The sequence below is a fragment of the Vulpes lagopus genome, chromosome 6 (assembly GCF_018345385.1).
Source record: "Vulpes lagopus strain Blue_001 chromosome 6, ASM1834538v1, whole genome shotgun sequence".
NCBI classification, from domain to species: domain Eukaryota; kingdom Metazoa; phylum Chordata; class Mammalia; order Carnivora; family Canidae; genus Vulpes; species Vulpes lagopus.
In genome coordinates this window covers 82555931-82580060 of record NC_054829.1, presented here as the reverse complement: position 1 = coordinate 82580060, position 24130 = coordinate 82555931, and the positions used below count along the sequence as shown (strand labels likewise).

Here is a 24130-nt window from a genome sequence, read left to right as displayed (position 1 = left end):
CACTAAAGAAACATAACCACAAGGGCAAATTGGAATTATTTAAATGAATAATTAATGTGCTTTTGGTTGTATTGTTTACATTTTTTTCCTGATTGGTAAGTATTCATATAGTCATATGATTGTGAAAATCAATTAAAAATACGGGAGTACTCTATGCTCCTAATCTTTATAGTTAAGAATATTAAAAATATATATTTATTACAAGATACGGGTTTCTAAGAACATCAGTACTTTTACCTTTTGAGATTATTTAGCAGTAAGTCAATAGATAATATATTCTGACATTTTAGAATTTTCGACTTGTAAACACAGTTGGGAAAGATATTGCCTTTATGTCTCCCAAATTGTCTCAATTTTTTGAAGAATAGTCATGCATTTATTTGAGTATATCAGTTTTGGAAGCTGAGTAATTATTTTAGTATAGTAATGGATCTCCTTGTTTTTTTTTAAAAGTGATTTGTGGGCAGCCCGGGTGGCTCAGCAGTTTAGCACCACCACCAGTCCAGGGCATGATCCTTGGGACCCGGGATCAAGTCCCGCGTCAGGCTCCCTGCATGGAGCCTGCTTCTCCCCCTGCCTGTGTCTCTGCCTCTCTCTCTCTCTGTGTCTCTATGAATAAATAAATAAAATCTTTTAAAAAACGTGATTTGTATTTCACTTATATTTTGATTTGTCAGTCACATGTTCTGAATGTAAGAAAGTAATATATTCTAAGTGTTAAGTAATGTGTTATTTAATAATATAATTTGAGCACAAAGCCAATACTTACGTAGTTCTGTGATCCATTGCAGCTTCTAGTATATTTCTGCCATTCAAATTGGTCATGTTTATTCATTTTATTTTATTTATTTATTTATTTTTTTATTTATGATAGTCACAGAGAGATAGAGAGAGAGGCAGAGACACAGGCAGAGGGAGAAGCAGGCTCCATGCACCGGGAGCCCGACGTGGGATTCGATCCCGGGTCTCCAGGATCGCGCCCTGGGCCAAAGGCAGGCGCCAAACCGCTGCGCCACCCAGGGATCCCTGTTTATTCATTTTAAGTCATTATTTCCAATATTAGCACTTCAGGGCCTCAAGTTTTATATCTGACAAAAAATAAGATTAATATTTAATGCCTTCCCTATGATAACTAAATTTTTGCTTCTTTTAGAAGAAGCTATATCTTTGCATACATTGATAATTTCAGTATTAAAACATTGTAATTCTGCCCTCCTTGACTTTTTTTTAAAATTTTATCCATTTATTCATGAGAGACACAGAGTGAGAGAGGCAGAGACATAGGCAGAGGGAGAATCAGGCTCTTTGCAGAGAGCTCAATGTGGGCCTTGATCCCAGGACCCCAGGATCACACCCTGAGCTGAAGGCAGACACTCAACCGCTGAGCCATCAGGTGTCCCATACCCTCCATTACTTGTGCAGAATTTTAGTTCAGGTCAACAGCATGCCAATATAATTTAAGATCAGGGATGAATATAGACCCTACCTTCAAAGAATTGATAGTCTAGTAAAACGTATTTTAGGAAATAACATTTTTAGCAGCTTGCCTTTAGAATAGTCTTTGTTTTGCCAAACTTGTCTCTTTTTATCGTAGGGCATTAACTTGTTCAGTTCTTTGTGTATCTACCCCTGATATATATATACACACACACACACACACACATATATATACACAAATATATACACACACACACACATATATATATACACCCCCACATATATATATGTGTGTATATATATGTGTATATATATATATATAGAGAGAGAGAGTGCTAAAGATCTAATCAATAAGCCTGTTTTTACTGTGTATTTATATTTTGCTTCCAGGGGACAGTGTAATTACATTTATAGGTGGCTTCATGTTTTGCATTATGCTTTTGTAACTGACTCTATATTTCTATTATTGGATAATTTGTTATTTTGTGAAAAAACATTGCTGTGTCATAGTGTTTTAGTATTGTTTATTATTAAATAAGCATTATTAAACATTTTTAAATACTCATTTGGTTTTCATCATATGCATATTCTACAGACTAAGGATTTACAATAAAATGCAAAAGTATTGCTATATATTGGCTCAAGATGGGATCGTATTAGTATTTTGATGAATGGCTGTATTTTAGATGTTTTTAACATGAATATTCAGATATATTCTGTTAAATTAGCTGGTTCCACATGTATTTCTGTATATCAATCTACTGTTTAATTTTGATTGAATAGGTGTTTTACAGAAACAGATCATCTTCATAGTTATTTATATATTTCAGATTGCTAAGAAGCCTCGAACACCAACCTCTGGTCCAGTAATCACGAAGCTGATCTTTGCAAAACCAATTAATAGTAAAGCAGTTACAGGACAGACAACTCAAGTATCACCACCAGTCATTGCAGGTTATATTTCTTTATAGTTTATTAAGCTATATGTTTACCTTCTATTTAGGTTTAAAAAAGGCTATTCTGCCGTCTTGAAGTGTTTTAGTGCAACAAGTAGGGTTATTATTATAAACCAAACTAGTTAATAAGAAATGTGACACTTATTAAATGTGTGCTTTGAGCAAAATGCCTTATCTCAAAATTAGTCCATTAGTTTCGTCGTCTTAGGTTTTGTTTTTTGTGTTTTTTTGTTTTTTTTTTTTAACCATGAAAGTAGCAAAGTCTTAAACTCCAATAATACTAGCTAACATTTATCTAGTGTTTACCAGGTATCTTGCACTATTCTTAGCTTTTTACATATGGTGACTTAAATAGTCTCTGGGCAATCCTGTGATGTAGGTACTAATAGCAGTCCCATTTTGCCAGTGTGGAAATGAAGGCTACTCAGCTAGTAAATGGTCAAACTGGGATTTGAACCCAGGCAGTTTGTCTCTAGAGCACATGTAGTTAAGTTTAATAGTTTTAAATTAATACACAGAAGAGTATAGTATTTCATGGTTTCTGTTTGAATTTTTGGTTTCAGTGTGCTAATATGCTTTATATACAGTTTTCTATGAACAGAAAATTGTTACAATGATAGTAATTACTTAAGTGATAACAGAATTTTAGGTGTATTTACCAGCAAGTTCCTTAGTGAGATCCAATTCTCTTTTATTATATACTTCAAAATTTGTCATCACCAGTAACTGGAACACTTAAAATCTTGACTTTGAGTATTTCATTCTCTTCAGTTTATCTGCCTTTATATCCTCAATCTAAGAGTTCTTTGACTTTGAAATCTATGATCCATTAACCTTTCTGTTTTCTCATTAATAATGACCTGCTTCCTGTCTACAGATTCTTCCTTAATCAACATGGAATCCGTGGCCCATAGTTACCACTCCTGTGCAAATACCCTTGATACTCTTTTTTCCCCTTTCTCCTTCTGTAATAGCTTACATCCAACCCTCTTCTTACTCCTTGCCTGGAAGGCAGCTCAGTACTTCTAGAGACAGACAGCCATGGAGACTTGTCTTTAATTCAGAGCTATACTAACATGACTCAGAGCTATACTAACATGATTCTTCACGGGTTAGGAGCTCATTTCTAATTTCCATTGTGTTAAGGGCTTATGGAAGTACCTCTGGGTGGTAGACTTGTCTAGAGACTTTTAAATGCTAATTACCCATTCCTAGAATGTGTATTCTTGATGAGGGTACTTCAGATGTTAACTAACCATGGAGGAGGATGGGAAGGGGTATGTGTTAAAACCACCTACTACTGTTTTTGATCAATTTACAGTGTAACAGGAGGCAGCTCTGAAGGCAGTGGCAGTGATTTGTCATTTTCCTGAGGTTTTGAATTGTATATAGGGAGGCTTCTCATTTTAGCAAGTGAAAGGGGTCATAGAAAGATTGTAATTTGAGGATAGTGTTTGGTGATGAAATTTCTCTTTTGGCCTTCAGCAGAGATTTATAATGTTTATAGGAGGCTGGTGCCTTGAGGCTGTCATGGGAGGCAGGTATAACCCCGGAAGAAAGACTGGAACAGGTTTGGATTTGGAGCTGGTTGAGGAATTGGGCTTCAGTTGGCCGAAAGTAAGGAAGGTTTTGAATATATTTATGAAAAAGGGACCCCTTCCAGTCCTCTGGAAGGTTTTGGTGGAGAGGGTTAACCAAGAAGAATGTCTCAATGCAGTATTTTTTACTATTGAGTTTGAGAGAGTCCCTTAAATTTTTTAATTATGTAGGAAAATTATATATGCTAAATAGTTGTAGTGTTTGCAGAAATGTCTGAATGAATATTTGGTCAGTGCCAATATTTCATGTTTTTTACATTTGACTATGATGATGCCATTGCTGGGTCTTTTTTTTTTTAATTTTTATTTATTTATGATAGTCACAGAGAGAGAGAGAGAGGCAGAGACACAGGCAGAGGGAGAAGCAGGCTCCATGCACCAGGAGCCCGATGTGGGATTCGATCCCCGGTCTCCAGGATCGTGCCCCGGGCAAAAGGCAGGCGCCAAACCATGTGTTTGCACGCCCTTTTTTTTTTTTTTTTTTTTTTTTATGATAGTCACACACACAGAGAGAGAGAGAGAGAGAGGCAGAGACATAGGCAGAGGGGGAAAGCAGGCTCCATGCACCGGAGCCCGATGTGGGATTTGATCCCGTGTCTCCAGGATCGCGCCCTGGGCCAAAGGCAGGCGCTAAACTGCTGCGCCACCCAGGAATCCCCTGTTTGCACACCTTTTAATTATAGGCAGATTTATTGGCCCCACCAAAATACGTATATTTCTGTTAAATTTCATTAGAATTGTTGGCATTAAGTTCAGTTTGAGAGCTAATTTCTACTATCTTTTTTTTTTTATTTTTTTTTTATTTTATGATAGTCACAGAGAGAGAGAGAGAGAGAGAGAGAGAGGCAGAGACATAGGCAGAGGGAGAAGCAGGCTCCATGCACTGGGAGCCTGATGTGGGATTCGATCCTGGGTCTCCAGGATCGCGCCCTGGGCCAAAGGCAGGCGCCAAACCGCTGCGCCACCCAGGGATCCCCTAATTTCTACTATCAACTGGTTCATTATTTAAAAGGCTACTTTTAAATTCATATGAGCCAAATTTTAAACCACTGAAGTAGCTTTCCTGGTGAATTCTCTTAATCACAAGGAGACTCTATAATCTTTCTATTATAGCTATTGATTTTTCAAAGTACATTTAGATTGTTTTTTAATGACTTTTGGGCTTCTCATTGAAGATAGATATCTTTTTCTGTCTTGTAGTCAAGACAAACTTACGTTTATATATAAGTGATTTTTCTAAAATGCAGATCTGATCTGGACACCCTTGCCTAAGATTTTCTTGGCTGTATACATTTCTTATGTATTTCTTGGCTTCAATCTGTCAGATTTGAATTCAAATATGAGTGCTTTCTTAACATTAAAGACATTTCTGATTAAATACATACCTTTTCATTTTCACCTGTCAGTTCCATACTTAGAGTGATTTAATTTATCTTCTCTTAGGACATAGGATTTTGGCTTTATTCCTCTTACTTAAAATACCTTTCTTTGCTATACTCTTGCCCTCATCATCTCCCATGTATTCCCATAGAACTTAATTATACCTACTAAATTCTTAACTTTAATTAGACTTCTTTAAATTCCATATTGGGGTATCCTTGGGTGGCTCATCGGTTTAGTGCCTGCCTTTGGCCCAGGGCGCGATCCTGGGGTTCCGGGATCGAGTCCCATGTCGGGCTCCCGGCATGGAGCTTGCTTCTCCCTCCTCCTGTGTCTCTGCCTCTCTCTCTCTCTCTCTCTCTATGTCTATCATGAATAAATAAATAAATCTTTAAAAAAAATAAATTCCATATTGGTTTTTAATATTTCCATTGGTCACGCTGTATTATAATACTTGGTTTTCTTGTCTATTTCCCCTACTATATTTATAATTTTCCTTAGTGATAATTTTTTGCTTTGTTCTGTTATCTAATTTTTAAATTTTATTTATATTTTAAGAATAGTGATAAAATATATGTACATAAATTGTGTTAGAACATACATAGCATTTTAATCATTTTCTGAGTGGACTGTTCAGTGGCATTATATATATTCACACTGTTATACCACCATCACGATCACTGCTTTCTATCTCCAGAACTTTTTTCATCTTGCAAAAGATAATCTCTGTATTTATTAATCAATAACTGCCCATTCCTCCCCTCTCACCACCAACTCCTAACAGAGACTTTTTGTCTCTGTCAATTTGATTACTCTATGTATCTCATATAGTGGAATCATGCAGTATATGTTCTTTTCTAATTGGCTTATTTTACTCAGCATAATGTCTTCATAGTTCATCTATGTTGTAGCATGTAAGAATTCCTTTTTTAGGCTGAATAATACTCCATTGTGTGTATGTACTACATTAGTGGTAGCTCTTTTCTTTTATCTTGTTTATCTGTATTTTTTCAGACTTGGCACAGTTTCTGGCACATAGATGTGTTCAGTGAATGTGTATTTTTTAATGAATGTGTATGTCATGGAAGCAGTGTGGTGGTGTGGGAGGAACTATTGGTAAACATGGGTTTTAGTCCTGGCCCTTCTATCGATTTTGTGATCTTGGGCAAATAATTATTGGCTTTTCTGATTTCTATAAAATGTTGATACCAGACACTTCAGAAGGCTTGGCAGATGGTTAAATGAGATACAGAGGTGCTTGTTATTGGAGCTCCCGAGGTACAAGTTTGCTACAATGGAGCAAGCTTCATCAATATGAAAATATTCACTAATCTCTTACAGAATTAGTCCTCGCTTAGATAAGCTAACTGCCTGCCTGCTCCCCAAACCCCATCTTTTTGGAGTATGTCTCTTGATTCTTGGAGAACAGCCAACAACAGAGTGTAAATACCTTGCATATTGACTTCAAGGGGAAATTGTATAACTTGCATACTTACTTGAATCTGTCTGCAGAGCTAAGGATAAATAGGGATTTGGAAATTAGATAATCAGGAGGGATGCTATCTGGATGAAAAGCAAGCTCCTAAAAAAGAATAACTTGATTTTTAAAGAGGTGTTGAGGGTTCTTTGGAAAATTGATAAAATCCTGAAATATTTTGTCAGAGGTGATCTTCAATATGATCATGTTATGCCTATCAAACAGAATCTGTCATTGCGCTATCATACAGATTTTTAGAAGAATCTTCTTTCCTCCAGACTTGATCCGATGAGTTAGTGTAGTTTTAATTACAAATTGGATTTTTGTTAAATATAAGCACCACTCCACAAAGGTGGAAGTTTTATGCTTAGTTTTGTTTATTTAAAATAAAATCTGTGTCCCTGTTTTATTTATTTATTTTTAAGGATTTTATTTGTTTATTTGAAAGAGAGACGGGAGCAAGAGAGGGAGAAGCAGCCTCCTTGCAGAACAGGGAGCCCAATGTGGGAATCGATTCCAGGACCCTGGGATAGTGACCTGAGCTGAAGGCAGATGCTTAACCAACTGAGAGCCAACCAGCGCCCCATTTTGTCCCTGTTTTAAATTAATTCATTTTTAAGTGACCTTTTTCTGGATTAGTTGTTTCTGGGAACTGAGGATCATCTATATTAACTTGTTCTGAAACTTTTTTCTGAATCTATGTAATGCTGAACAAATGAGAAATTATTGTAATAGCCATAAATGATGAGCATTTTATGGCACTGTGTTTTCATTGGTAATTTGTTGGGGCTTCAGATTTATCCCACAGGTATTCATTTTAGAAACTAGAGCCAAAAAAAAAAAAAAAACAAGAAACTAGAGCCAGCAAACATTTTACTTCAGGCAGGTTCAACACTTTAAGGTGGCCTAAAAATATTTGATGTAGATTCATTTAGTTTATGTAGAATTGAGTTATTTAGTTATGATGTAATTCAGGTTAAAAAGAAGCAACTCTCAACTGAAATTCATTAATGACTATATTATGTCGTGAAATTGAAAATTTTGTACTTAAAAATTTTAAAAATTGATAAATGTCAGATAACCTTGATTTTAAAAAAGAAACTGTATATACTGTGCTGATAACTGTGCACAGTTATCAGAAAAAAACAATCCAGAAGCTCTTAAGTGCTAGTTCTCTATTTTTGTCTAAAGAGGAAAGTCCTTTCTTTCTTCTCTTTTTCCCCCTTTCATCTCTAGATATATCTATAAATTAAATCATAACTTCTAAGAGGGGACTTTAGAGATAATGTAGTTAGCTATCTTTTCTCTTTCTTAGGTGCTTCAATTCCCTCTTTAGCCAGTGGATTTGATTATACAGCATCTGCTTGGAACACCTTCAGTGACTGAAAATTCACTTGTGGTGAAACAGTCATTTCAACTGGAAATTTCTGTTAGAAGTTCTTTCCTATTGCTGAGCTCAAACTTCTGTTTCTCTGCATTAGTGCTGTGCATCTGATGTGCTACAGAGTGGCTCTAATCCTTCCACTGGACAGCCTGGATCAGGCAGGATAATCTTGACTTTCCTGCCATAATAAACAGTCTCTAAATCTCAGAAGTTTAAAAAATTTTACTTTTTGTTCATACTTGCTAAGATTATCTATAAGTCCATTGTGGATTAGAAAGGGGGCTCGTCTTATCCTGGTCTCTCAAAGACCCAGGCTGACAGCGGGATCATCGTCTCAGATGTGGCAGAGGAAAAGAGAGCTTTGGATGGTTTTGCATAGGCAGTAAATGTTCTGGCCCAGAATGACACATATCACCTCTACTCATAATTCATCAGCTAGAACTTGTCACGTGGCCCTAACCTAATTACAGCGCGTGGGGAAGTGTAGTTGGTGCAGTACTACCATGTGCCTAGAATGGGAGAGAACCAGAATACTAACAGTGGTCACACCCAGTCTTTTATGAATTTGGAGATATGTCATGTCTTTGTATTCCTCTCTTGCATAGGATAAATATTTCCAATGTTTCAACTTATTGTGATATGATTCCCATTTTCCTAAGCCATCCAGATACCCTATAGTTTTTCTGCATTTTTCCTGATGGGTATTGATTGTCCAGAAGGGAACACAGTATTCCTGCATTCCTATTGGAATCTGGCCAGGAAGAATTTTTTCTTTTCCTTTTGGCAGTCTAAAACCAAGTAGTATTAAACCAAACAGTGTTCAAGTTAGTCTGATAACTTTGATAGATGTGGTTTTACATTATATCCTGGATGGTTTAAGTTCAGAGTAAGACACTTGTAGTATATATAGTACAGAGGTTAAATTTCGAGACTTGGATTCAAGGCTCAATTTTCAGGAATTGCGTTACCCAGGGCATGTTGCATAGTTGTCCTGAGCCTATTTTCTGATAGAAGTTAACAGGATTGAGCATGTGAGCAGAAGTGTTTCATGGATTTTACATAAAGTGGTATTAGGATACTAAGTATTACTAAGAAGCATTGTTTTGTTTCCTTCTGACAGTTTCACATTAGTTGTTAGGGACTCACTTGAATGTTTAAGTTCATACCTAGATACATATGAAGTAGTGAACATATATACTACAATCCTTATGAGTGTAGATCATCATCACATACATTTTTATATTATTATTGAAAAAAGTCAAACTGATGTGCTGCCTCTCATTTGCAGGTAGGGTTCTTTCACAGTCTACTCCTGGGACTCCATCAAAGACCATAACAATATCTGAAAGTGGTGTTATTGGATCAACTTTAAATTCTACAACACAGACACCAAATAAAATAGCCATCTCACCTTTGAAATCGCCAAATAAGGTAAAAAAAAAAAAAAGCCACAAATGCCAAGTGTTGTGGTTAATGCCTTTATGTTCTTACTAGTCACTTTAGATGCTTCAGTTTTCATATATTCCCAAACAAGTAATAGGCATTCATCGAATACTAGATTTAGTGATCAAGGATATATGGCAGAAAAAAAACTTACTCTAAACACATAGTAAGCTAGTAATAATTTTGCATGCTAAGATGATTTCCATGGCCCGTATGAATGTGGGTACAACAGAAATCTTTTGAATGAGGTACATGATGTATTCAGTTCTTCAGTTAATATTTGCACAAAATTATTTTCTTTGGGAAGTCACATATGTAGTGACTATATGAATATAAAATGTTAAGTGTAACATTATAATTATTTTGATAAAATACTGTTTTCTGCTGAAACTGTCTGGGGTTTCATAGATATCTGAGCTTTTGCTGGGTAACAGAGTACCTAGACTACTAGAAATTGCTCTCAGATGCTGGTAACCAGATCCTCAGAGTTTTTAGACTTAAGTACAGTTCAAAGTATTTGAAAGCTTTTCATAATTTGTTTTCATTGTAAGGTAGCAAAATACCTATCATTTTACTCTTAGGTCAAGTATGGAGTCTTAGCTCACTTTCCTAAAACATACAGATGTCATTATACCAGCATAACATTTTGAAAAGTTCTGTTTTAAAGGACATCATCAGGTGGAAAGCTAAGCATCCCTTGTCTATAAGATGCTGCCTTTGTGATTCTGGAAACTTACTACCCTTTATTCTGCCTTTTTACTGAATTTATTATTATTCATAAATAGAACAAACAATTGTTTTACATTTTTTTAAAGTATAACTGTTGGTTTCTGTTCTAATGAGACTTGAATACATTATATAAATATGTCTCTTACAGTTTGTTAAAATGAGATTCTACCTGCAAAGTAATAGAAAATCATTATTTACTTAAATGGATTGACATCAATAGATATTTGAGTACTTCCCATATGCTGTGCGATGGGCACTGGGGATAAAAGTGTGAACAAGACAAGTTTTTCATTTCAATGTGGAAGTTAGACTTGAACATTCAGAATTGCCATATAGAATCATGATGGTCACAAGTGGGTTGATGAGTTCTGCTGTGTGTCAGGGAGGTTTATACTGAGGCTGGTCTTGAAAGGTCTAAACCTTAAAGGTGTTTTGGGTCTTAGCTATAGGTGAGCAGAAGAAGCTTTCTGGATTGAGGTAATACTTTACACAAAAGTGGAAAAGTGTATGCCCTTCGAGGCAACTACATTGCTTTAGTAGTGTAAGAGCTGAGGACACTGAGGTCAAATGGAAGGTTTTATTCTCTTGAGGGGAGTTCCCATTGTATTGCATTGTTTCTGAAGACTTTCTATGGCTTTCCATTGCTTCTAGAGCAGTGGTTTCCTTGTTTGCACGTTGGGATCACTTGAGAATGCCTGGTGCCTATCCCCAGAGACTGTTTTAATTGATCTGGAATTTGTCCTGGTATCAAGATTTTTAAGAGCTCTTTAAGTGATTTCAATGGGTATCCTGGATTGAAAACCACTACTCTAGGATAATATGAGATTTGCATTAAAAAAAAAAAGATGATTCTTGTGGCATTATGAAAGATAGTTTAGGGATCCCTGGGTGGCGCAGTGGTTTGGCGCCTGCCTTTGGCCCAGGGCGCGATCCTGGAGACCCGGGATCGAGTCCCACATCGGGCTCCCGGTGCATGGAGCCTGCTTCTCCCTCCGCCTGTGTCTCTGCCTCTCTCTCTCTCTCTCTGTGACTATCATAAATAAATAAAAATTAAAAAAAAAAAAAAAAACTCAGCCATGCCTCTATCTTTGAAAAAAAAAAAAGAAAGTTTAGAGGAAAGTAAGTCTGAGTTCTGGGAGAGACCAGTTAGGTTAGTGATTCTCAACCTTGGCTGAACTTTTGAAGTACCCTGGGACCCCTGGAAAACACTAATGTCTGGGTCCTACCCTGACTCTATTTGAATGAAGATCTCTAAGGCTGGGGTCTAGGTATTTTAATATTTTTAATTCTAAAGTGTGGGTCAGGGTAGAGAATCACTAAGTTAGATTATTATAGTACTTTATGTTTGAGCTAGACTGGTAGCTAAGGGGCTTGGGAAGAAGAGATAGGTAAAGGAACTTTAAGACTTAAGACTGGACGTCAGGGTCTTAAGGAGGGGAAGAATCTAGGATGACTCCTAGATTCCTGACTTGAGTAACAGTGTAGGTGGTGGCACTGTGGAGTAGTATGACTGGAAATGGGCTGTACCTGATGACCTACAAATAGGAACTAGCTTTGTTTTTCTCTCATCCTCCATTTTAGCCATGATATCTTGGATCTTCCTTCCCTACTTCTTGACAAGAAGGTATTTTTTACTGTAAGAACAAGCCTCATTTTGGTGATAATCACAAGTATGAAAAGTCTAGTCAAAACGTTAAACCTAGTTAAAAGCTTCTCTCTTCAACTCAGACCTAATCATGGTTCTGGGACCATGTTTTAGTGGAGAAAGGAGTATAATCCGGTTCTTCCCTCTTCTACCTTTCCCTTCTTTCTGCTTTTGGCTTCTGATTGGAAGGAAGATTAGAAGGAAAGAACAAAGTTTTAAATGACTAGGATGATTGTAATCTAGATGCCAGTGTCACAGGTGTCCAAGTATGGACTTTTACAATTGTACGTTTAGGAAAGTTTTTGGAGACCCCTGTGGATATGTCTGCATTGCCCAGTTCTCTGTCAGGAGTGTGATACACACTCAGGCTATCTTTGGCAGTTTTCTCCTGGCTCACTCTTGCCTCCTGTAGTTTTCCCCACAGCCTGTTACTGTACTGTACTGTACCCGTACAGCAGGGTACGTGTCTTTGGCTCATCAAGATGCTTTAGCCCTTCACAGCATCTGTTTGGCTAATAGGAAACCTATAGAACCCAGTGGTAGAAGTGCAGCTTGACTAACTGCTATCCTCCATGTTCTTGCTCTGCCATTTTGACAGCTTCATCCAATGTCTTGCTGTCAGAATTCTCCAGGCCGGAACCAGTTTCTTTGTTCACATATGTCCTGAACTCCTGGGGGTATGTGTCAGGTTCTCCCAAGAGCTCTCTTACTGCATTCATTTTTGGTGTGGTTAGACCAAGAGCTTTAAGAGTTTATCTCTCTCCCTCTCTCTTTCTCTCTCTCTCTTACACACACACACACACACACATACACACACACACTTTCTTTATCATACTAGGTTGCCAGGCAAAAATTACGATGTCAGTTTTCCCTTCTTACAGTTATCACTCAGTCTATCCCAGAGGCTTTCTTGGAGAGCCCCTGCTTTTGTTCTCTTACTGAGGTACACAGCCTTAGCATTCTGTTTATGAATTCACTTCCATTTCTAATCTATTTTGTTTCATTTTTAATAGGCAGGAGGTGGATGATAGGGATGCTGTCTCTCAGTAAGTCTGCCATGGATGTTTTGTCTTCCTTTATAGAGTGTGGGGGTTTATCATTTGTAGTCCTCAGCCTTCGAAAAAAATCACATTATTGTCTTAAACTGGAGAAGAAATAAAGAGAGAATAGCCGATTTGGGCAAAAATATATTGTTTAGTTCTTGGAGATGTTGGTCATCGAAGTACCCACTGATTATTGAAGGAAGATGTCCATTAGGAAGTTGAATATAGGGACGCCTGGGTGGCTCAGTAGTTGAGTGCCTGCCTTTGGGTCAGGGCATGATCCTGGGGTCCAGGATCGAGTCCCACATCGGAGTCCTTGCAGGGCGCTTGCTCCTCCCTCTGCCTGTGTCTCTTTCTGTGTCTCTCATGAATAAATAAATAAAATCTTAAAAAAAAAAAAAAAGGAAGTTGAATATAGTGACTAAAACTATGCATATAGATGAAATCAGCCAGGGAGCATGCTGTTGCGTATAGAGAGGGATGAAAGCAGGAACCACAGAAATATTAAGAGTTGGTAGAAGAAAAGGAGTCAATGGTAAGAGAGGTAGTAGGAGAAACTAAAAAATACTGAAAGGGGAAATGAAATGACTTCAAGAGTGATATTGGGCTATAATTTCAAATGTCAGGATAGTCATTTAAGAAAAAACTGAAAATAAGGATTTGCCCCATTGATCAAAAGTGGTCGAAAGAAAATCCTAAGTGTCCACTGTTTCCTACTTGCCAACATTCATAATCTGATCACCGTCTGCCTTGAATAACCAGGACTTCTTTCTTTATTTATCCCTGTTTACAAGGGGTACCATCCAAAGGCCCAGACTCCTACATCCCCTTTTATCTCCCACATCTAGTCTCCTTAAGGCTATCAATATCTTCTATCCATGTTCCCACATGTCCCCTACTCTTGAACTCCTTCCTCTGTGCTCTCCCTGGAGTTCATTATCAAAATAATACCCTAAATCCTCAGCCTTTTTATTACCCTCCCCTAGGATACTGCTTCCCCAGCAGACCTCTTAAATGATGGCCATTTTTTCTCCTTTAGCCCTTAGGCCACTGGGCCTACAGTGGAGGGGGCAGGACTACATGTCATCTTTGCTTCTCATTACACCCTGCAGACCATTGTCACTTTCTTCTCCATCTTTGAAACTAAGTTACCAGGTTTGTAGTGGGAAGTCAGGCATATCTGATGTTTTCTCAATTTACTTGATACTATAGTTGTCTGGTGTTGTACTTCTTCCATTATATTTATTTTCTAAAGTAATCCTTAGTTCTCTAAAGTATTTATTAGACATGTAAATAAGTACTAAACCAATGAAAATACGATTCTACGTGGTTTACCTTATTCTTGCTTTAGGTTTTAGCAATGCTGTTCTCTTCTACTTTCTAACATTTAATATGTTTTTTTGTCCTGTAATCTTACTCTTTAAATACTGTTTTTTTCATGGCATATTTGGATTTATTTCAGAAATGCACTGTGATTTAACATTCATAATATTAATAGGAAAAAAGAATAATTTTACAAATTTATACATCTCAACACATGTAGGAAAATCCTGATGTTAGCCAGCCTCCATTTTGATTAAAAATACCTCAAACAATAAAAACAGAAGGATACTTTCATAATTTGAAAAGGGAGACAATACATCAAACTTCATGTTATGGTGCAGTGTTGCACAAGCATATCCACTTCCCACACTTGTTCATTTCTATTGCAGGTCTGTGTTAATGCAGTATTGCAAGAAAAAGAAATAAATTGCATAGGGCTTCAAAAGAAAGTAATAAATTGTCATAAGTTACATATTATGTTATATACATGTAAAATTTAATAATCTATTGAACTAGAATTAATGTATAATGCATATATACATAAATTTAGCAAGATGGTTAGGTAGATGCATTGTCAATATAAAAATCAATATTCTAGACCATTTTTATTTAATATTAAATAATATAAATTAAAATAAATTATTCATCTGATTGGATTTAAATCTTGTATCTTACTAGTTATTTTCTCTTTGTCTCATCATCCTTTTGGTTGGTTTGGTTTTTTTACTGTTTTTCTGTCTCCTTTTAGGTGAATTGAATAGTTTTTGTGATTCTATTTTACCTCTACTATTGGCTTATTATAGTTTAAGCTTTTAAAATATTGGTTTCTCTAGAGTCTAATATGATTTGATTTATTGCAGTCTACCTTTATATTTATGTCACTTTATGTAGAGTGAAGATCTTACAGTTGAGTACTCCCAGTTCTTCAATCCTTTATGCTGTCATTGTTTTTTTTTTTTGTTTTTTTTTTTAATTTTTATTTATTTATGATAGTCACAGAGAGACAGGGAGAGAGGCAGAGACATAGGCAGAGGGAGAAACAGGCTCCATGCACCGGGAGCCCGATGTGGGATTCGATCCCGGGTCTCTAGGATCGCGCCCTGGGCCAAAGGCAAGCGCCAAACCACTGCACCACCCAGGGATCCCCTATGCTGTCATTGTTAAACATTTTACTTTTACATGTTATGAACTCCATGATGCCTTTTTTTGTTTTTGCTTTACACAAAATTACCTTTAAAAACAATTAAAAATAAGAAAACCAAGTCCTTTATTTTCATTTTAACTGTATCTTAACATACTTCCTTCCTTTGTATAGGCCCCAATCTTAGTTTGGTATCTGACTCCCCCCTGAAGAACTTTCTTTAGGAAGGGTGCCTGGCTCTGTCGGTTGAGCAGCCAACTCTTGATTTCAGCTTGGGTCATGATCTTGGGTCTTGAGATCAAGCCCCACATTGGGAGTCTGCTTGTCCCTCTCCCTTTGCTCCTCCCTCCACTCAGGTACATGCTTGCTCTCTCTCTCAAATAAATAAATAAAATCTTAAAAAACAACTTTCTTTAGTAAAGCTTAATTTTCTTAGGAAAATTAAAATTTCTTTTAAGGGAAATCCTGCTGACAAAAGATTGTCTCAGCTTTTATATTGCCTGAAAAAGTCTTATTTTGCATTAACTTTGAAATATATTTTCATTGGATAAAAAATTCTGGGTTGACACTTTTCCACCAGTGCTTTAAAAATGCCACCCTGTTGACTTCTAGATTGCATAGTTTTTGGCATTACTTCTTGTAATGCTCTAATTCCTGTTTTTTCTTCCTTTGTATATGTAATGTCTTTTTTTTCCTACCTGCTTTCAAGATTTCCTCTCTATATTTGGATTTCTGTGGTTTGACTGTTATGTATCCATATGTGTGCTGTGTTATTGTTTTCTTTTTTTAGGTACATATTTATCTTGATTTTGAACCATCTCAGATGTATAATTTATTGTCTTATTTTTTGAAAACTTTTGGCTGTTATCTCTTCAAATATTTCTTCTGCCTTATCTTTTCTATCTTCTCATTCTAGAACTCTAGTTTCAAAAACGTTAGACTGGGGCAGCCCTGGTGGCGCAGCAGTTTAGCGCTGCCTGCAGCCCAGGGTGTGATCCTGGAGACCCAGGATCGAGTCCCACATCGGGCTTCCTGCACGGAGCCTGCTTCTCCCTCTGCCTGTGTCTCTGCCTCTCTCTCGCTCTCTCTGACTGAATAAATAAATAAATCTTTTAAAAAGAAAAACAAAACAAAAACGTTAGACTGATAACAGTTCCACAGCTCTAGATATTCTTCTGTTTTTCCTGTCCCACTTTGTTTTCTTTATGTTTCAATTGGGGAAATTTCTACTGACATGTCTTTAAATGCATTGATTTCTTCCTCATTTCTGTGGAGCTTACTAACTGGGCCCAATGAAGGACTTCTTCATCTCTGATAATTGTATTTTTTAAATTTCTAGCATTTCCATTTGACTCCTTCTTCCAGTTCCCATCTCTCTGCTGCAGTTCCCCACAGTTCATTTTATGTTGTCTTACTTTCCCACTAAGTCTGCTAATATATAAAATAACTTAGTTATTTTAAAGTTCTTATCTGATGGTCAAAACATCTAGATCATCTTTTAGACTCCCTCTCATTTTATTGCTGGAATGCCTCTTGGAGCATTTAAAAAGAAATTTGGATTTTTAAGCTTATGAATCTGGGGCAGGGGAAACCATATTCTATTAAAGGTAGGTGACTTAGAACAAAGACTGAAGCCAGGCTGTTGATTCATTTCAAATCTGATCAGAAAGATTTCAGGATAGGGAACTTTTAGATAAATGAAGCTCAAGAAATATAAAAGTTTCCAGACCTTGGGTTCTGGAAAATTGGATCAAAGAAACAAGAGGTTAGAAACCTAGTAACCCTTTCTTTCTCACTAATTTGGTTTAAGGGTAAATAAATATCCTAAAATGTAAGGCCCCATCATACTTTATGTAATGTTAACAGCTACCGTTTTCCCCCCTTAATGTCTTTATGTTGAATGTGAATGCATCTTCAAAATATCTTACTCTCTACTTTTGAGAGTTTATGCAAATATCCTGGGTATCATTGAATACACCTTACATAGACTTCTTGTCAGTTTTGCTCTTCAACCCCGGGGAGTGCTGTTATTTTTTGGCTCTTATTTGGCAAACAAATCTGTCCTATTTGCCTTGCCTGTGGTAAATAATTGAACCATCACCTAGCCGTTTAGGATGCCGACTGCCATGTGAGAAATTTCAGAGCATAAACTATGTATGTATGGGTAGTTTAAGAAAAGGTTTAAAAAGAAAAGTTTCTTACTTCTCTGATTTCTATGACCAGTGTATAACTTCTTGAACTCTTCCTACTTTTGGGTCTTCTAGCTTAGAAGAATTCTCTGAAGTTTTTATAATTAAATTCTAGATTCAACATTTTACCATAGTTGCTTTGCCATTTATCTATCTGTCCCAATATCCATTAATCACCTTTTTAAAATGCATTTCAAAGTAAGTTGTACATGTCCAGTATACTTCTTCCCAAATGTTTTTTTTTTTTTTTTAATTTTTTTATTTATTTATGATAGTCACAGAGAGAGAGAGAGGCAGAGACACAGGCAGAGGGAGAAGCAGGCTCCATGCACCGGTAGCCCGATGTGGGATTCGATCCCAGGGATCGCACCCTGGGCCAAAGGCAGGCGCCAAACCGCTGCGCCACCCAGGGATCCCCCAAATGTTTTATCAAGCATACCACTAACTAGAATTCACTGTTCAGAGGTTTTTCATTTAAGGTGAAATTTATGTATGCTGAAATATGCAAATCTTAAAGGTATCATTAGATAAGTTCAGATGAAATGCATATATCTATGCAACCCAAATCTCTGTTAAGATAAAAACATTGTTGTCATTGATGGAAGTTAAACACTTTTTTCCTGATTGTTTTTGAATGTATCTAGATAAATAAGGCACCTATCATTTGACAGGTTTTGGTAAACAAATTTTTTAAAAAAATAACAGTCTTGAGAGGCACCTGGGTGGCTCAGTCAGGTAAGCATCTGTCTTTGGGTCAGGTCATGATCCCTGGGTCCTGGGATTGAGCCCCATGTTGGCTCCCTGCCAGTGGGGGGCCTGTTTCTTCCTCTCCTCCCTGCCTGTGCTCTCTCTCACTCTCTGTCTCAAATAAAAATCTTTTAAAAAGACTTCTTTAAACCAAAATCTGTCAAATGATAGGTGCCTTGTTTATCTAGATACATTTGAAATATTTATAATAGGCCCGAAATTACAGTAAAATGATGTTCTCAGTCTCCCTGAAGGTTATCTCTATTCTAGCCAACTGGAAGGGAAAAGACATGGAAAAATGCATGTGAGAGGCTTTTTTATGACCCAGACCTGGAAATATGCATCCATTTACTTCACTAGCTAAAACTGGGTTGCGTGGTCTCACCTTAACAAGGGAGGCTAGGAAATATGATTGGCTATATGTCTAGGAAGTAGAAGAGACTATGGATTTTAGTTAGCAGGAAGTAGCCTGTAGCATAATCATTCTATATATAACATAAGAGTGCTACATTAATGTAGGTAATTGACATTAGTCAGGAAACTGGGAACCTAAACAATAATGAGAGATACTCTTCCATTGTGTGTTTCTCAGTGGCTATCAGTATTTATTGAGGTCAGTGTGTTCCCTGTGCTGAGGCTATGGGAACTATAGAGGAGCTTACAGTGGCTGGGCGCACAAAATGGAATGCATATTAAACAATTTTGAATGATGAAATAGGTGCTTGGTTGTATGGTACAGATAAGATGGTTTGAAACTAAAGAGAGTTAACTCCTGGTTATTCCTTCATTCACCACCATTTACACAGATACATAATCAATGCCTACTATATGTTAGGGCATTTCCCCTGTTGTGAAACAAGGGAAAGCAAAAATAGAAGTGTGGGCCTAAAGTCTATGGAGGTTATGGGAGACAGTGTGATAGAAATGAAGGAAATAATTATACAAATATATAAAGTTGCAAAACCATGAAAAGACTCATGGTGGCACAAGATCCTATGCAAGAGATTCAACACAGGATGATTTAAGAAGGCATCCCTGAGCTAAGGTTTTGTATGGGTGTGAATTAGAGTGGATGTCAGCCACAAGAGTAGAGAACTAGAGCTGGAATAATGTATATGTGTAACAGTAAGACAGCTGCTCTGATCAGAATTAGTAATGTGTTGGAGCAAATGGAGAGCGTATAAAGATAGGTTGGATTATGGATAATTTTCAAAACAAGGCAAATTTAGACTTAATTTTGTGATTAAGTGGAGACTGATGGAATGTTTTTGAGGCAACAAGAGCTATGATCAAAATATTAAAGTGAAGTTTGCAAAAAATTTAGCAGTCTCTAGTGGCAGGTAGAGGCTAGTCATAAAGATGATTGAGTTTGTTTTGTAGATATCCAGGCAGGAAGTGATATGAACAATGACAATATGAAAAAGTTGAGTTAGAACAGTTTGGGGACAGAGATTCAGGATAGCCTTTGCTTTCGCTATGAAGCTCTTACATGTTTGAGTTGGAGGTGATCGTGGTTGTAATAAGTACAATTTGAAGTGAAGGGTGTCTGTTTTCCTGATAAACTTTGACATAGATTGTTGTAAGATTAATAATAGTTGGAGTTGAGATGATTACAGATTATAGGCTTCACTGATTCTGTTGCCTGAAGCTTAATTTTGTTTTTAGCTCCTCCTACCAGTACCCATTAGCCAGGTTATAGGAGCAGGAGGAATAAATGACTGAGAATTTTTTAAAACAATTTTATTTATTCATGAGAGATACAGAGAGGCAGAGGGAGAAGCATGGTCCCTGCGGGGAGCCCGATGCAGGACTCAATCTGGGGACCCCAGGATCACACCTTGAGGTGAAGACAGACGATGCTCAACCCCTGAGCCACGTAGGCATCGCAATGAGGCGTCCCAGATGAAAATTTATTTTCTTTTCTGTTATATTGGTTTTGTTTTATGCTTTTATAATTATGTTGATTGAATACCTGTGGGGTCCTGTGGCCTTACTATTAAAAACTTACTATAGCAACTTAAAATTTTTTAAAGATTTATTTATTTATTTAGAGAGTGAGAGCGAGGCAGGGGGAGGGGCAGAAGGAGAGGGAAAGATAATCTTAGGCAGACTCCACAGTGAGTGTGGATCCCAGCACTGGGCTTGATCTCTCAAGATCCTGAGATCATGACCTGAACCGAAAGCAGGAAGTCAGATGCTTAACTGCTGTGCTACCCAGGCACCCCTAAAATTAAATATTAAAAGTCTAAAAATGTTAGAATAGTGTAATTAACCCCCATGTACATGTACCCTTTACCCAACTTTAAAATTATCAGCTTTACCTTCTTTCCATCTATAACCTCCTACCACCTTGTTTGTTTTTTTTAAGTAAATCATGCCATTTCATGTGCAGATACTTCTTCATGTGTATGAGGAATTTTTTTTTACTTACATTCCTTTAATGCCATTAAATACCTAGTTAATTTGTATTTCCCTAATCATCATATTTATTTTTACACTATGTGTGAATTTGAGATTCAGATTAAGTTTGTGAAAAGATCAATATTTCTTTTAGTTTTTTCATCTTCCCTTTTCTTCTCTTGCCCTTTAAAAAAAAATTGGGTTGTTTATATCCTATAGTTTTTCATAGGCTTGTTGCATTCCTTTGGTGCTGTTTAGTTTCAGGAATTTCTGGAATGGAACCCAGATGGCTCCTGTATCTTTAGACTTCACCGTATGTTTTGTAAATACTTTCTCCCCCTGTGTGACTTATCTTTTATATTCTCAGCAGTATCTTTTGTAGAGCAGAAATTTGTAATATTAATGAAGTTTGACTTACCAATTTTTTCTTTTCGTGGATCATGGTTTTGGTATTGAGTCTAAATCCAAACCCAAGGTAAACTAAATTTCCTCCTGTGTTATCTTCCAGGAGTTTTATTGTTTGTTTCATAATTTTAGAGTTTTAGACCTGAGTCCATATGAAAGGTTTTTGTGTCAAGAAACACTTTTTTGCATGTGGATGTCCTATTGTTCTAGCACCATTTGTTGAAAAAACTATCTCTGTTGAATTATTTTTGCTACTTTGTCAGAGATTAGTTGATCATATTTATGTGAGTCTGTTTCTGTGCTCTCCTGTTTAATCAGTCACTTTTAGCCTTTGCTAATCTCATTGATTAAAAGATCTCACATAGATTTTCTTTTTTAATTATTTATGTCTTTGTGTCTTCTGCACTCCTCTGCTGTGCACTCCGATGCCCTACGTTTTCTTCTAAGAGTTTTTAGTATTAGATCTTACATTTAGACCATAGATCCCTTTTGAGTTAATTTTTGTATATGATGTTGGGAAAAGATCTAATTTCATTCTTTTTTGTGTGGATATACAGTTTTCCTGGCACCATTTGTCTTTTCCACATTGTATGGTCTTGGCACTCTGGTTAAAAATCATTTGACCATATATATTATGCAGGTTTCTTTGTGGACTCCATATATTCTGTTTCACTGATCTGTGTGTCTGGCTTTATGCCAATATTGGTTTTTATTTTTTGGGAATTTTGTGGTTTTTTTAGGTTAAATCTTTGACCTATTTGAAATTTATTACACAGAATGAGTTATAGGGATCCACCTTTTCTCTTTAGACCAAGTAGCTGGTTCATATCATATATTGAATAGCTCATCATTCTCCATTGATTAGAAATGCCAACTTCCAACATGAACTGTTCTGTATATAGATTATTTTTAATTCTCCAAGTAGTTTATTTCAAAATTATTTTTGTTATAATACCAAATTTGATCATTTGAAACTTGCTTTACAACATATTGTCTAAGATTCATTTGTGTCACAATCTATAGCTATAGTTAATTTTTATTCTGTAATTTTATTTCCTTTTCCCTCCTTTTTGATATTGAAGTATGATTAATATACACTGTGATATTAGTTTAGGTGTATAATATAATGATAGAACAATTCTATACATTATTCAGTTCTCATCATGGTTAAGTGTACTCTTAATCCTCTTTATTTCAACCATCCCCACACCCACCTCCCTTCTGGCAACCACCAATTTGTTCTCTGTATTTCAGAATGGTTTTTGTCTCTTTTTCCTTTGTCCATTTTTTTTGTTGTTGTTATATGGTTCTTTCATCTATTCTTTTGATCTTAAATACTCTGCTCCTAGGCCAGTCCCATACTATTTTATTTATTCTATCTTGATAATGTTGTAATCTTTAGTAGGATTGGTTTCTGACCTTTTCTTTGACCTTTTCTTTGAATGCTTCCATGGATACTAATATTTAAATTACTCATCTTTGTCACTGTAATTCATGACTATAAATAAAACATAAGTTGGGTTAATATCTACAAAAAAGTAGCAAAAGAATGCCTTATAGTTATTTCATAATATTTCACCAGTCAATAAAACAGTGCTGAAAGTTCTGGTATTCATCTCAAGTTTTGACTCTGTCATTAGTGATATAATACATATAATATTTATCTCTTCATATTTTTTCATTTGTCTCTTAGCCTGGAAACATTTTAAAGCTTGCAAATTTGCTTCTTGGTAGGTTTATTTATTTTAATAACCTGAAGTTTGGTAATTTGGATAATGTAACCATAATTTTTCCATGATGATAAGCTCTATAAACATTCACAAATTATTATTTTTATTTTATTTTATTTTATTTTATTTTATTTTAGTCACAATTTTTTAAAGACCATATTAATATGGGGGTGCCTGAGTGGCTCAGTTACTTGAAGGTCTGACTTTTGGTTTCATCTCAGGTCACAATCTCATGGGTCGTGGGATTGAGCCATGCATCAGGCTCCATGCTCAGCAAGGAGTCTGCTTGAAGATTCTCTCCCTCTGCCCCTCCACTGACCCACATTTGTGTGCGCTCTCTCTCTTTCTAAAATTAGTAAATATTTTTTAAAAACCATTACTATGGAACCCTACAAATTTTTTATTTCAAACTATATTACAAACCCATAGTAATCAAAACAGTATAGTATTGCCATAAATACAGATACACAGATCAGTAGCATAGAGAGCCCAGAAATAATTTACATAGTCACATACGTGGTCAATTAATTTATAACAAAGAAGCCAAAATATAGAATGGGGGAAGGATAGCTTCCTTAATGAATGGTATTAGGAAACTGAATAGCCTAATGTAAAAGAATGAAATTATACTATTATCTTAACATCATACACAAAAGTAAACTCAAAATAGATTAAAACCTTGAACATAAGGCTTGAAATGATATAACCTAGAAGAAAATAATAGGGGTCTTTGACATCAGTCTTAGCAATGAATTTTTGAATTCAACACCAAAAGAAAACACAACAAAAGCAAAAAGTAAGTAAGTGGGATTACATCAGACTAAAAAGGACAGCAAAGAAAACCATCAACAAAATGGAAAAGTGACCTATGGAATGGGAGAAAGTATTTGCAAATAACATATGTGATAAAGGGTAATATTGAGGGCATCCTGGGTGGCTCTGGTTTAGTGCCACCTTCAGCCCAGGGTGTGGTCCTGAAGACCCAGGATCGAGTCCCACATTGGGCTCCCTGCATGGAGCCTGCTTCTCCCTCTGCCTGTGTCTGTGCCTCTCTCTTTCTCTCTGTGTCTCATGAATAAATAAATAAAATCTCTAAAAAAGGG

The 24130-nt window shown here is 36.3% G+C and overlaps 1 protein-coding gene across 10 annotated transcripts in view; it reads left to right on the top strand.

Annotated features, from left to right (window-relative positions):
• The window catches only part of LIN54 (lin-54 DREAM MuvB core complex component), a 67066-nt gene that overhangs the window by 16193 nt on the left and 26743 nt on the right, over window positions 1-24130 (top strand). For 9 of the 10 annotated variants that reach the window (XM_041758196.1, XM_041758189.1, XM_041758188.1 and 6 more), the window contains exons 3-4: window positions 2268-2391; window positions 9521-9663. The exons of the other annotated variant lie outside the window; for it this stretch is intronic. In XM_041758196.1, coding sequence (XP_041614130.1) covers window positions 2268-2391; window positions 9521-9663 — 267 coding nt within the window. The remainder of the gene's footprint in view (window positions 1-2267; window positions 2392-9520; window positions 9664-24130) is intronic. 10 annotated transcript variants of the gene reach the window in all.